The sequence below is a fragment of the Anopheles stephensi genome, chromosome 2, assembly GCF_013141755.1.
Source record: "Anopheles stephensi strain Indian chromosome 2, UCI_ANSTEP_V1.0, whole genome shotgun sequence".
In the NCBI taxonomy this organism is placed as follows: Eukaryota; Metazoa; Arthropoda; class Insecta; order Diptera; family Culicidae; genus Anopheles; species Anopheles stephensi.
This window is the reverse complement of record NC_050202.1, coordinates 70,205,035-70,221,028: the sequence shown is the minus strand read 5'-3', so window position 1 is coordinate 70,221,028 and position 15,994 is coordinate 70,205,035. Positions and strand designations below refer to the sequence as shown.

The window sequence follows — 15,994 nt, the reverse complement described above, 5'->3', positions numbered from 1 at the left end:
TTGACGATAAACATTGTTTGAAGTTGAGAAAAATAACACTTCGAGCCTACGGTGAGCAATCCGTTTGCAAGCAAAACCTGGTTTGAATCTGCCAAACGAGCTACATCTATAAGTAAACCGCAAGTCGTGTCCTTGTTTCCGTACCGTGCTGTAAGTAATACGGGACCGCTTTTACGCTTCTGAAAATAGTGTCGCCACAAAACCGCATCGACCATTATTCGTTACAGTTCACCGAACAGTACGAGATGCATCGTATTCGATTACCCACAACAAACACAACTCATCCCTGGAATTACTGCATCTAGAACTAGTTCGGCTTCCCGAAACTCTAAACTCATTAGATGACTGCTCGGCCAGCGGTTTAAATTTCCGTCAATCTTATGCTGATTTATGTGAATCATTTCTAGCCAGTGTTGACGTCAGTATTTTAATCATTTTTAAACCACTACTTTCGTTTCCTTACTTACAAACTTTACGCACAAATGTAAGTCTGTCACTATTAGAAAGTTCGAACTCACGCTTCAAGCTTTAATTAAAATGCATTTAATCGGACGAAATAAGATCTAATTTAAGTCACATCCCCTCCATCGTTGCCCAGGTGTACTTCGGTGTGAGATCAAATCCAGCTCACATGTTTCTCTCCCCCCCACATCAATTGTGTGATATTTTTATTAACGGTTAGCTGTCGCGCCAATTTTCTTGCCCGGCTCCAGGGCTTTGTAGACGCGGCAACATGCGTAAGCATCACTCTTACGTAAATACCACTTTAAAGCTATCACATTTCTTCGCCGATGACGCGCCAACTGTCCGGCCGGCCTTTTGTATGGTTCGTTTAGCGTTCGCAAATCGAGACGGATTGTCGTGCGTAGCAAATGTCATGTCAATTATTATTATTATTGTGCAGCGCATTCGTTCGTTGTGCCATTTTGGGAAGTGATGGGTATTTCAACACCCCGCGCGTAAATTAAGCTCGTTAGTCTTGTGCCGGAAGTCGGACGACAAATCGATGTGCGATGGATTCGTGCGCTCATTTAAATAGACACCGGCCGTCTAACGTGACCGTAAAGACATGTAATTTTGGAGTGAATTAGATTAATGCGATGGTGGTTGGTTGCGCCGCAAATGTGGCACAGCTAGTGATCCCTACGCCGACGCTCAACGTAGTGCGACATTCAACCTTTCTTCTTCATTACAACCGCAGCACGTGCTGGTTTCATGTGCACGAACGTGTTGTCTCCAGGTTTTGTTCTCCACAGGGGAAACAGAAACCCAAGCTCGTGACCTGCATCTGAACGGTGAGCTACAATTGTGCGTATCATGGAGCGTATCTACGTCTTCCATCTGTCGTTGAGACGCTTGAAACACAACTACCTTTAAAGTCAGTTTTGCATCCAGCTTTTTCTTCAAGCTGGACAGTTGTTAAACAATGCTATGACCTCGTTTACTGATGATGAATCATTGACACTATTCGCGGTGGGTCAAAATACTTAAATGACTTTAAGACATCGGTCCGGTTTGAGCAGTCATCGTAATCGCAAGCTTCACTACGTCTACACATCTCTACAAGATTTTTTGAGCTGGTGCTTATCGCTTCACAAGGCCCTTGATATTGGCAGTCTAAATAAACAATTCTGAATATAGTGGCCTTTTACAACTTTACGGCCGATGCACATGCTTTTGAGATGGAAAGTGATCCGAAAAGATCAAACACAGCTATTCCGTTCTTGAGAGAGAGTTGCAATGAATGTCACAACTCTTTTAAAGTTCCTCCGAACTTGACGATTTTTAACTGCAAGTAGACAACTTCTCACAAGGTACAAACTCAACCGAACCCCTTACCTTCGCTCCCGATTCATGTCGAACGTCCGGAACGTCCGAGTCCCATTCGGAGCTCAGATCGTCACTCGATGCATCGCCATAATCACGTGGCATCGGTACCTCCAGCAGTGACATCTGGTACTGCTCGTACCCTGGACAGAGACTGGCGGACTGGCGGGGCGACGGTGACCGATTTGCACCGATCCGGTATCGCAGCGAGCCACCTCCGCCCACATGCTCGGGCCTACCGCCAAATCCAGCATCCGCTGCCGGATGTTGCAGTATTGGAAGCTGATTTTGATAATGCGAGTGGGACGAACTCTGCGTCCGCTGCCGCAACGGAGCCGATTGCTGATAATGTTGATGATGATACGCGCCAACGTTCTGATGCGGTTTCTGCTGTTGCTGCTGCACGTACTGGTGATGATGGTGGTGGTAGTGATGGTGGTGATGATGATGCTGCCCGCCCGTGTTTGGTGGAAGATTGGAAGCATTCGGTGCCGGTGCGGTCAGCTCTGCGTCCTTCGAATTTTTGCGACTAGTAAGGGCCGAAAATTTGCGCGCATCGTTGGAAAGCTTCCGGGTGAAGGACTTCTTCCGACTGCGTGGCACCGATTCGCTAGAGGTCCCGGCACCGGCGGATCCACTGTTGCCACCGCCATGCTCGTCGCCACTGTCCGACATGGTCTTCAGATGGTCCTGCTCTTCGGGGCTGAGGTTGGGAAAGTGGAGCAGCTTGACCGTCACCTTATCGCCCGACTCCGTGAAGTACACTTCCTTCGCACTGAGCTTATCAAAGTCCTCGTAAATTGTCACCGTCGGTAGCGTACAGATAGGCATCGTTTCTTAATCCTCGGTGCCGAAACTGAATGGATTTAGAGTATTCTTTACTGGCGGTCCCGGTGAAAACCGGTGATGCTCTAGGGAGCACTGTAAAGGTTTGTAAAACTTCAGCTTATGGAACACAAAACACATGTCCTCTCGAAACCCTAACAGGCAAAAAGATGTTGAATATTTTGGTTCTCACTTCCTCTCTTTCTATCTCTCTCCACATCTCTGTCTTCGATTTGCAATTCCCATCGATTTCTTGTACATCAGCTCTGACGGACAGGATGAAAATGAATTCAATCACAACCAAACCCACCCCGAGCCCAACAACCTCGGGGCGTCCGAAGTTAATTTGTCTTCGTGGAGGCACGTCAAACCGTCATCGTTCGGGCAAGTTTCCTTAACCGTAAACACCTCAATTGCAGGACCTCGATTGCAGGATCCCGACGCGATTGATCGTGTACGGGTTAAAAATGCTTTTCATCATCGTGCGTTCCTTACTGGCAGGAAACTGGATGTCGTTTCATCTCATGTTGCCCATTTTTCGACCCGCAAGTATCCGGTCAGTTCGAAAGCGAGGGAAATTTATTGCGGTACTTATGGGGACATATTTGGAAGTTCGCTGCCACGAACCGGTTGCCGTGAACGTTTCGCGGACGGGTTTGCTTGCAAATAAATCGGCCGGACACAACTCGCTACTGAATAACGATGGGTGGCTCCCGCGGACCTGTCGCTACTATTCGACGCTTTTTGACGAGTTCGATTCGCTTCCACCAGACCGCATAATCAATGGTTCCAGCGCGAACGCATACAGTAATCAGGTTTGCATTATTGTAACTCATGGATATTACCCCACAAATGGTATAATCGATTAAGGCAAAGCGCAAAAACACCATTTTAATAGCATTGTCCCGACTGCCGGCATGGCGACACGCTGGAAATGATGGCAAGATGGCGCGGGTTTTATTGAAAATGCCCATCCCGAATCTTTACTTATTTACCAGCGAAGTGAAAGGTTGTCTCTCTTGTTTTTTTGCTATTGAAGACGTTCAATACAACAGCCAGATCAACTAATTGCCATTCCTTTCGCCAGATACCTCCACGCTCGTCAGCGCGTAGATTCTAGCGAAATGGCATCTTAAAACCGTTTCTTCTTGCTTTCACAATCTTGATGACATTTTTCACGAACGTCATGCCAGTCACGCCATCGCACCGAAGAACACGAAGGAAGAGCAAGCTGCTGCTGCACCACATATCGCAATTCCAGCGCAGTTGCATCGTTGATCTGCCAGCGTTCAATCTGCCCCGTCACTGGACCTCCATTTGGAGCATCGTACTATTGTGTAACCGTTGCTGCGACAAGTGCTGGAAGGTTGGGGCAATAAATTTATATTTCCCAACCAACCGCCACACCACGAACCCTTTACCCGTCTCGCTCGGTTGATGCACGGTTTCGTTGATGCACGGTGTGTGCTTAGGAGAGAATCTGAACTTGGTGGTGATAAGGAAACGTCAGGGACGCCATTAGTGACCATTAGAGATGGTTACAACCGGTTCAGCTGCACGTACGGCTACGAACACTATTGCGTACAGTGATGTTGTGGTGAAGTATAAAAACATTAGGAGTCACGCAAGCTTACTTTAGGTTTTAGGTTATTTGGAAGAAAAGAACTTGAAGTTATCCTAAGAAGTTGGAATTCAATACATTTTTTCCAATTTTGGATTATTTTATAAACTAATAAACCACGCAAGAAGAGGTGGTCCGATGGCCGAGGCAATAGCGATCTTCACACGACAGGACCGAAGTTCAAATCCCATCCAGACCGCCTTCCCGTACGTAGGACTTGACTATCCAGCTCACGTGTGCAATAAAGGCATAGAAAGCCAGAAGTGACAGTCTGACACCTTTCGAGTAGATGTAGTGCCAAGGAAGAAGAAACCACACAATCAAAGTTTAAAAAAACTATTCTGTTATGAGTCATAACCATTTTCAAAGCAAATAAAAAACACAACTTCGTATGTATCATGGAAACTGATTTAATCCATACGATCGTGCGTGCGTCATACAACGAAGAACGAATGAAATATTTTGAATTTTAAAACACCCTTTGACGCAAGCTTTTCGCTTCCGAAATCAAACCATCGTCAGCGCCAGTAACGCGAAAAGCGATACGGTTCCACGGCAAACCAACCAAAGTCTGTGACCCAACCGATTTCCAGCGCAATGATATTTAACAGTCAACTTCCCGTGGTCAAAACTGGTTGTTGGTGATGGAGGGTGAAAATTTGCTAATTTATGACGTCTTCTGCATCGGGTGCCCATAACATACACGCCCCCTTCAGCACTGACGTTACTGCGCGCTAAATATCGTCGAGCGACTATCGAATGGAAGAATCACGATATATGTGTGTGTCCGGTTTTTATTTCCATTTTGGAAGTATTAAATATGTGCTAAAATCTAACGACACATCTCGAACGGGCTCGAAGAACACCATTCGTCATCGTCATCCGTCGTTCTCCGTATGGTGGAGATGATGCTGCAGAACACAAACATTCTAATGATGGCAGAAGCCATTTCAATAGGACATAAATGGTGCCGCATCCAACGCACAGAAACTCCAGAGCGGGCCAGACACGTCTGGGATGAATCAACCGGTGGCTTCGCGCTTCTTGACAGCATTCAAAAGGTTAACCCGTAGGCGTTGTCTCGTCTGGGCTTTGTTAGGTTCGTCTGTCGGGCGTAGCAATCTCGACGAGTAGGAGATTGTTTGGCATCCTCGCATTACATCTACGCATTTTCACAAGTTGAAAAGTGGCATCTTTTGACGCGGTGCGTGGATGGCCATGGTGACATTGCAAGTTCTTTGACATGAGGAGCCTTAGGGAGCTATGAACTGAACATCGATTCCACTGGAAAATATCTTAAAATCAAACATCTCATTCAAATTATTCAAAATTATTCAAAATCCCAACTGTCAACTATTGGAAGAGTGCTGCAAAGTTCTAAAGCACTGGGCTCCATTCTTATCATTCAATCAGGTGTGGTGGGTAAAATGTTTTTCAAATCGGTAACCTCATTTCAACACCAAACCGAACGCCACCGCCACTGATAATGAGCGCGTTGTTTAAACAATCCAGTATCGCTGGCGCCAACAGTGGGATTTTTTGTATTACAATTTGTTTCCTTTTTTTGCTATTGCTCCCACACCAAACGCTACTCGCTTTTCCCCCTCGCTTTCCATGCCGCGAAAGATAATCTCACCAGTTGCCGCCACCAACGGGACGGCACGTACCAAAAAGACGGTCGAACAATCTTTCGCCCATCCCGCAAAATGGAAGTTCCGAGTTCCTGTCCCGCAATGGTGGAGAAGCTCGTAAATCTTTGCACCGAGGCATTCCCAGGCTTTTTCTAGCAACAAACCGCACAAACCATGTCTATTGCGATGTAGATTTGCGCGAGAGAACTACCGGTGCGCAACAGGCAGCATTCCGAACGGCGGCGAGCCTACGGTCCCGAAGTCCCGCGTATATTGTTTCGCACTAGTCCCACCCTAATCTCGAGATCAAATATTTAGTCAAAACCGTTTGCTTAGTTACAAAGAGAGAGAGAGAGAGAGAACGATAGTGTGAGGGAGATCCATAAGTTGGGTGTTTTTTTTTTCATGGCAGCGTGTCTGGGAGGCGAACAGGGCTCGTCGTCGAGTTCGCTTGCAGCCATGTTTACTACTACACCCATTTTGCCTGTCGGAGTTTCGGACGAGTAGTGCATAAAACTGCAACACAACAACACATCTCATTGATGCTGGGATCGAAGATAGGCAGCTACCTACACTGGAGGGTTTGTCGGGAGAATTAACACATCGCTCGCGTAAAGATCACATCACACTGGTCGTGCAAAGCACTCGAATGTCCATTTCACACTGCTGTGCACAGGAACGCACCGAGGCACCGCACATTAAACTAAGCAAACCGGTAGCGTAACTTTCGTCCAAAAACTTTAAACTTTTTTTTTTTGCTCTCTTTCGTCGACCGTGCAAAAGTGAAAGTGTCGGCTTGTCTCCAAAACTCAGCAGTCCCACGGGCTGTAGTAACCCCGCGGATCGAGATCCGCGCACACCAAACGTCTTGCGGCTGATTGAATTGAGATTCGACCACGAACTTCGGCTGTATGTGTCTACGCGAGTGACACGAGGCACACGGGTTTCGAGCGGTTCTTCACGTTCTCAATCGTCGATCAATTGACGTGTGTTGTGTTCAGCGTAAAGCTCTTCCACCAACGTAGAAATAAGATTCGTTTTAGAAGCGCACGCAAACACCAGCCTCGAACTACGGTCGTTCGAGGACGGGCGGGACCGGCTACGCAGGCGGGCCAATGTTGGCGGCGGAGGATGCAAAGCACAAAGTCTACCGCGATAACATGCGCGACGCACACACGACGCGACCGGTGGTCGGAATTAGACTGAACTATCAACAATAGCAGTCGGTGCGGGCAAGCACCGCGCGAGTTTTGCGCAGGCGGGTTTCGGGTACCGCCGGGTCGGAAGCTGGCGGAGGCCGCGAACGCGGTGAAGGCGAACGATCGCGACGAACGATGGTGACGCTGATCGCCGCATTCGCTTCACACGGCTTCACTTTATCAGCCCTAGCAGCGGGTGTGTGTTTTTGTGTCCAGAAGCTGTTTCACGCGCACTCCGCGACTCCGCGCGACTCTGAATGAGAGAGATGTGGGGCGTGTGTATTCGTACTGCAGTGCGTGTGCCCATTTCCTCCAAAACAATAGTACGCCATGCACAGTGGAAACAAGCGGACAAATGAGTGTGGATAGACATAATTTATGATTTTTCAAATGTGAGATGCCTTTCTAACTCAGAAAAAGCTATTCGAAGATCTTTAACTATATAAGAGCAGAGCTTTTTATGAATAAAATATAAAAAAGTACTGCTGAATCAAATTGCAGCAGACTGTCCTTAACGTATGATAAAATAGAAAGCAAATATATTTATTCAAAACAATATTTATGAGAAAAATTTAATGATACATTGGCAAAATAAAAACTAATATTAAAACACTTATATCAGCTGTCTAAAGCGTCACTTGAATTTTCAAAACGTTTGCAAATCTTTGTTATAATTCATATGTTAATATCCATAGAATTTTCCAAACTTGCTGGCTACATCGTATTTTTGTTAATCTCTAGATTCTTAACAAATAATAAATATCCTAAAATTTTCCTACTCATTCCATACTCAACATATTTATGATTAGACTCTCCACTCACATACTCCATTTTGCATCATTGCTTTCGCGTTTACCTAAATTCGGTGGTGTGCGTGCCACGTGCGGCCAAACGAAAGCTTCACGCATGTTGCTGTGAAATGAGCTTTTACCAGCGATATGATCTCGAACGCACATGTAAGAGCGATGGAGTAATTTTAGGAATAAACATATTTCTAGTTTCTATATAAACTTTATAACTCCTTGAATTGTTGATCCTAGATTTTTTTCTTAAAATACTAATAAAAACTTAGACCAAAGCGAAAACAAAACTTCGTAAATCTTAGTAAATTTAAATATTTTATTTATATTCGAATTTTTTCATATGTACAATTCGATTGTGAAATTGCTTGATCTTCTGAACTGCAGAGTTGTGTGACAATATAAGTCAAGATTTTTACGTTATTCAATCATTTAAATTTCACATTTCCGAAATAAAACACTTTCTGTAATTAACTCGCAGATTCAATGTTAAACTAAAGATCGTGATCGTATCTATTAGATCGATGAAGCTTTTATTTCGTTTCACCACTATGTTGCCTGCTGTGGTGAATAAGAAGCTTTCGCGTGGTTAGTTGGAGCTTCTACTAGATGGAGCAAGCTCTGTCGCATCACATATGACGTCATTAAAAGCTTACGATCATGTAAAAGCATTGATCATTTAACTTGTAATTTTAACACACAAACAATGAAGCCACAGGCATAAAACACTCAAAAACTAATTAAATAACATTTTTGGGTTTCACTAAAAATAATGATTGTAGTAAACAGTAGCAACAGCTATTTATAAAATATATTTCTATTTCTCCAATCAATTCTAAAAACTTTATTATTATGTTGCACAGCTATCACAATTCGTTTATAACAAAAATCGTTTAGCAACCTGTACATCAACCTTCCAATTATCAAAAGCTAGATAGTAAAATAGTAGAACTCATTGATGCCAATGCATAGTTGTGTATCAAATTACATTCTCTAATTAATATTCCAACCTTTCCAAATTCCTGTCACCACAGTCATAAATTTAGCTAGATTGTAGATATGAGATATATTTTGACACTGCCTTATGCTTATTTAAAAGGCTCTCAGATGTTTTAAAGGTTAAATTGAAAATTTTTTATTAACAAAAAATATGTCATTACAAACTACTGTCTTACAGATCATCAATTTATCTATTTATTGATATGGTTTAAACATATTCATGAAATTTTAACTGAAGCAATGTGTTCCGCTTTAAAAAAAAATTAATAAAAAGCAAAACTTAAAAAATATTCAAACGACATTCGCCAAAAAAGTATTATTTCCATCCTTTTAATCAAACAATCATCAAAAAAACCCACGCTTCTAGCAAACAACTTAATTTAACAGATAACAATGTATTTGGCCTACCTTTTTAATACCACTCGCTGTTTCCTTTGGCCCGATCGTGTACAGATCAACGATGCCGAGCAAACAATCATCGCACCGGCACACATCATCGCCCAAAATCTGCGAACCCAGCGAACCGATGCTGCTGCTCGAATCCATCGAATCGGTTCGTATCAATCGCGATCCACCCGGACCGGTCTGTTGTGAGGCCGCTTCAATCTTCTTCGCGAGCAGCGCCTCCATCAGCGACCGTGGCCGACTATTACTCGATGAGAACAGTGACATTTTGCGTACAAGAAATCTGCACTTTATCTTAACTCACAACACTTTCAACCATACACACTCGCTGCACTCGAGTATTTTGATATTTCTTCTTACAGACACACACGGAGAGCAAACCTCTTGCGCTGGATTTCTTTCTCCAGCCGAACGTGAGGGGTTACGACGCGCCGGAAGTGAACTGCCAGTGCGTGCACGTTAAAAAGAACCTCCACGAAACACACATCACACAAGCAATTAATAAAATTGTAATCGTTAACTATCGTTGTGTAATTAGCGTCCCACCAAGCACTGCGCACCGCACTGCACCGGGGTTAATCGACGATCACACACACCTAATTGCACGTATCCTAGAGAGAAAAAGATTGGAACTTGCGGGAATTAGCGCGGATGGTAATCGGTGTCTCTTGCTATATAAACACGCTCCACCATCACGAATGGGTGGCGGCCCATCTGATTAACGCCAAGATGCACAATCCGCACTCGCGAAATGGCTGACGAATTGAGAAATAACGGCAACTGCAACCACCGGTCACAATGTGGCTTCGCGAATATATTATCGGACGAATGGCGAATGACTGGCAGCTTCGTATTACCAACCGCGCACATCGGGCACGGTGGGCGGTTCACTTTTGATGGCGGAGATTGCAAATAACTTCTTGAGACATTACAGATAACCCAAAACGGATGCGGCGCACTACGATACTTTGTCACATTTATCCCTTACTGCAGTTGCTGTTGCGAGACTCGAGATGAGTTCATATCGTACGTTACGTTTCATTATTGCTCTGCGGTTGCCTTTCGTTTTGCATTTTTATTCACAATTTCGTTGTCATCGTTACGAATGACACGGCATCGTTGCGCATCGGTGAAACGTTTGCTTGTCAGCAATATCATTAAATAAAACACGATTTGTAATCGCGATGTCCTGGTTTTTTTTAGCACGTTGAGATGACCAGTCGCTCATCAGGTGTGGCTTATGTTAATAACAGATAAATTGTGGATATGGTTTCAGTATTTATCACGGTTTTAGTTTATATTTTTTAAACAACTTAAAATAATACAAAACACGAGTAGTACGAAGTTAAAAAGCTCCATCTTCTGTTTCTTAAGCATTACAACCTCAGAAATCTTAGGCAGACTTTACTTCTTCTTAATCATCTTCCTTGGCACTTCCTACCCCGAAAGGTCGGACTGCTATTTCTCATGTGACTTTTATGTATCCAAAGGTAGATAGTCAGTCCTCAGAAGGGCTGACTATCTTGCCACGGGTAAAATCAAGTCACAAAAAGTCAGAAATGGCAGGCCGGGACCTTTCGAGGTAGTAGCGCTACCGAAGAAGAAGATAGTCAGTCCTACCTTCAGGGAGGTGGTCTGAATGGGATTTGATCTCCTGTACTGCCGGCTGATTATCGCCTCAGCCGCCTGATTGTCCCATTACTAGGTAGCCATTACTAGAAACTAGATAGCAACTCTAGTTCTTGTTCAAAATGTAAAAGCAACCTTGTCTTTGAATGTAGCATTTAATTTGGGAATTCAAATGCACAATTATTAAAATATATTTAGAATTTCATATTCACCACCACAAGGATCTCAGCATATACAACCAGGCGGCCCCTTATGAATAGAAAAAGGAACTCATTTAAGAGAGAAAACTACTAGGACAATGTATACTTGGCTTATATTGCATGAACTCAACTATTGACATAAACATTAATTCACGAATGAACCTTTAAGTAAAGAACTCCTTTACGTTACAATAAACAGTTGAAACCCGAACAGTGCATAAGGCCCATAATGTTGATTGTGAATATAAAGTGAAAATATCACACACATTCAATCAAGTATTTCCATACATACACAAAGCAAGAAAGAAGAAATTTTGATTCCGGTACTGCTTCAAAGTTGAACGATAATCGATTAAAATAAACTCTCTTTCATCTCCCAACGGAGAAACTGCACTCAGTCGATTTTCCGTGCTGTTGCACTTTTTACGACAGCGATGCGGAAATAAACAAACAGCAATCGTGTGTGTGTGTTTATACGTCAACCAAACTGTAGTTCAAGGAGGCGTAAAGCAAAACGTGCTAAATTGGAGCCAATGTGTTTATTTTTATTACAATTGCTTGTTGTCTCCTACCAACACTGTCACTAGCACGAAATAACGAACAACGGACATGAGTGTTTGGTCGTAATCCCGTTGTGATCGTTTTGAGGTGCATTTGTAAAATAAGGTAATTTCAGTGGAATTCCAACTGTGCTTTTTCTGCCTTTTTTTAAGGCACCAATTATGCTCTAAAACTTGTTCAATAAATGGTGAAAAAAGGAATTGCTTTTTAGTGCTTGCTAAATTGATTACCTTAAAATGTTTCCCGTTTAGTTGTATAAAACAGATTCCTTTACCTGATCATATTTTGGTATATGTACGAACATAGGTGTACCCTTTTTTTCGTTAACAAGCAATATCAAAAACATGTTCGTCAGCGTATCACAGCGCAATCCTTGAACTCTCAACCGAAATGCAAATTACACGAAAGTCAAAGTGTCAAAATGTTTTCATTTTTTGTTGTTGTTTGGCTCTAAAAACGGAGCCTTTTAATGAACAATCAGCCTACTCCATTATTCAGCACCAGATGCCAGAGGCGACAGCAATATCTGGGCAAAATTTTTTTTTGTTTACTTGCTCTCTCTCTCCCATGCTAAAGGTGTATTAGCATGCGCAAACATATTAAAAGCAAAATAATTTGGCCCGAGGCAGATTTTTTGGATATAATAGTATACCAGGTGCAAGGTTCAACAGCTTCGATTGCTAATGTAGCAGGATGAACACGGTGGATGGTTTTAATCATAAAACATCAAACATTAGTGGCGGCTAGCGTTTTGGCGCCGGACCACTAACGGTGTGTTGATTAATCCGAAGCAAAAATGGTTTTTTTTATAACGGGCATTCTCTTAATGTTAACTGTTACGTTGTTAATAGTAACGATTTATACAGCACAATTTTATAGATATTTTTAAGATTTGAGAAATAGAAACATAAAATAAAAGCTTCCACAATTTAAGTATGAATACACAAACTTAAGTATGACGTCTTGCTAACCTGAGCGAGTTATCAATCGCTTCCGTCCATTAGATTAATGGCTTCGATCAGGCTACGATTGCAAAGTCAAATAAAAACTGGTAGCAACCGATGACGACGGCGGATCGTCGGATCAACATGATCACAACGTTCCATCGACAGACAGTCGGATCCTTTTCATTCGATTGACAACATGACAGAAAATTAGCAAAAACGTTTTATGAACCAGATACGAATCGGTCGATGCGAGCGCCCGGTCAAGAAAGCTTCTTCCAGGATCGTAACTGAACCGGCCCATACTCCCTGGCCCAGTCTGAAGACCGATCCCTTACTCTCTCTACCCCCCCCCCCCTCCCCCCCTGGACCAGCTAGAAGTGTGAGATCGTAAATCTATCCGCTTTTGACATCAGTGACGCATCAGGTGAGCGCGAAACACACAAAGACCCAGCTCCCGGAGGCCCGGGGAGAAAACGGTGACAAGTGTCAGTGATCAGCGTTCGCAACCGTGACAGATGGTGTGAAAAATTATCGCAAACAAAATGACCGCTTCCGTTGGACGGTCCGGGTGCGCAATCTCGTCCGTGCGACACTTAAGAGCTTTTCGCTGCTCGCGCCTGGAAGCGGCTTGTCATATTTGCATAAATTGATCGACTTCTTTACCGCGTCGCATGTTTGCCGACTGTCATCGTATTGACGGCTACACCGGAGGCTACCGATGCGCTAATCTTTTCGTCCGTTTGTGGCGACAACTGTGTGCGACGGTCCGGCTGCTTCCAAATAATGATTCCAGCCGGATATGATGATAGAAAGCACACCGCCAAGACGTCTGCGCCGACCTGCCGTCTCAGGCTGATCATTACTAAAAGAAAAAGCTGTCCAAAGAGTGCCTGTGCTTCTGCTTCCGAAGCCTTTGAACCACCCCGTCATACAATCGACGTCCAGGCGATACATTTTTAATTAATGATTAACGAAGGAAGGATCTGTGCGTAACGGTAGCTGAGACCGGGTCCACAAATCCCGTTTGCATTACTGCGCCAGGCCAGGCCAACAATCGGTGCACGATAAACAAACACTCAAACACCACCCGGTTGCGTGTTAAGCGCTACCGTTAAGACTGGGACGTTTCTGCAGTGAAGATGGTATTGTTAAATAAAATAAAAAAACAAGCGCCGCACAAAGGTGGACACTGTAATGTGAGAGTTCGAGATTGGTGGTTCAAGAAAACCATTTACCGTTTCGAAGGAACAGATAGCAAACAAGATACCTTAAAGTGTTAAACCAAAAATGAAACGATAAAATTACATACTTTATAGCTTGTTTTAAGCTGGTACAAGTGCTACTTGATATAATGCGATAGCACGAGTCGTATGGCTTAATTTAAGTATCATTTCACACATCGTGGAAGAGCTTTTAGTTTGGTTCTCGCTGCTTCCAATAATCTCAAAACTTATAACAAATTAAACAAAAAACCATAGACCAATAAACAACAGCCTGGTCAAACAGCTATGCAAAGTAGAACCAGGGACTATTGGCGGCATCAAGGAATTGGGTGATGAGTCTTGGAACACTCCCAGTTTACAAAATAGATTAACGTTCCTCGTAACGTATATCGATGGAAAGCTATCAATCTAGTTTTACAGGAGGAATACCAACAGACTCTGCAGATATTCGACAAGCATCACGATATCTCGGGATTTGTACTACCAGAAAATATCACGATATTGAAACGTTACTAATCTCACCGAAAACCTTAACAAAACGAGTAAGGAGTATTATGCGAACCACGGCATTCAGGTTCCCTACATCGCCTTGATTTTACGGATAGACTCACAAAGCCGATTTCAACGTCAACCCTGAACAAACAGACAAAGGATCAATGCAATGAAGGCTTAAGCTAGCCGCCACTAATGTTTGATGTTTTATGATTAACATATTGACCAAGAAGTAGTTCACATATTGTTGGTGAGAGAACACAATCTAGGAGAGCCTTTGAGGACATGCGTCCTGGAATATGATAACGGGTGCTCACTAAAACTTTCGTTATTTACAAACGATACAAGGGAACTTGGTCCCTTAGTAAGGACGGGCAATTCATCTACGTGATTTAAATAAGCCTAGTAAGTCACTAGGTGACAGGTGGGAGATAACTCTTTCATAGACTTGATGCAACTATGCACTTCAAAATAATTGAAAGCTAGTATTTCTGGTATGTACACTGCCACTGGTATGTAATACAATGTTGTACGATCATAAAAAAGCCTCTCAAACATGTGCATACACGATAAGTAAAATGATTTACGTACGATCGTCTTAATTATCGTGTAAAAATGCCGATAAACTGTCCAAACTAGCTTTGGAGAACATATTTACACCAGTATCTGTAACATGTTCATCATCTGCTGTTAGAGTTTACTGCCACGATATAAACCAGTGTCCATTTTCATGCTACAAGCCAGATGCTAGTCATAATCCCCATGTTTACACACTCTCCTGCAGCAAGCCTTTCTGTGATGTAAACAACTGATTTCCTATCAAACATTGCTATGTACTTTGATTGTCCCTCTCTGCTCGACGAGAAACCGATCATTGGGATCTGTGTTTCGTTCGTGAAGTTAACCTCAACATGAAGCACAAATGTATTTCCCTTGTAGCGTTAGGGAAGGCACAAATGCGTATCACAGGAAGTTATTGTGGCTAACATATATTCGACACATCTATGACTCACAGCATACATTTACCAAGATAGACTACTGACACCAGGCTAAGCTTAACGCCAATAAAAAGACCACAGAGGGACGTAGTAAATTATTACCTTAAGAAACTACACCGCAAGCATACATTTATTGTATTGCTCTATAAATTAATCCCCTTTCGCTGCACCTGCTGCTGCTCCGTATACACCGGGAGTCATCGCTAACAGAGCCCTTGCCTTCGAAGGATGTGTGACGATGCAACAAGGCTTGTCATGTTGTCATGTTATCTTATCGCGATAGCACAATCTATGATCATTCGCTAACAAGGTTTAACTTTCAAACCTCGCCTATATCTTACACTCTTCGCGACGCTACAGTTGGACGGAAAAGAGCCACGAGGAAACATCGCTGCAAACGCGAAAGCCACTGATTAATCATACAATATTCATAAATCCTAGAAAGATGATAGGTTTGCGATATCTCTCACTACCATCGGTGTTTTATTATCAGGCAAATGATAATAATTATTTATAATTAGTCTCCGTGCATGGCTTGTTCAGTGCTGGGCTCTGCCCCTTCTGGAGGCACGTTAGTAATCAAGGTGTAATGAAGAGGTGTCACTGGCGCAGTATGCCCGAGGTCCAGCAAATGATC

General features: G+C 43.2%; 1 protein-coding gene across 6 annotated transcripts in view; it reads right to left on the bottom strand.

The window, feature by feature from the left end:
* The window catches only part of LOC118504586 (inositol-trisphosphate 3-kinase A-like), a 29,715-nt gene that overhangs the window by 3,439 nt on the left and 10,282 nt on the right, over positions 1-15,994 (bottom strand). For 2 of the 6 annotated variants that reach the window (XM_036039241.1, XM_036039240.1), the window contains exon 2: positions 9,311-9,918. In XM_036039241.1, coding sequence (XP_035895134.1) covers positions 9,311-9,574 — 264 coding nt within the window. In that variant the 5' untranslated portion in view covers positions 9,575-9,918. Of the gene's footprint in view, positions 1-1,839; positions 2,808-6,473; positions 7,123-9,310; positions 9,919-15,994 lie in introns of those variants that run through there. The other 4 variants (XM_036039237.1, XM_036039236.1, XM_036039235.1 and 1 more) reach the window with 4 other exon arrangements.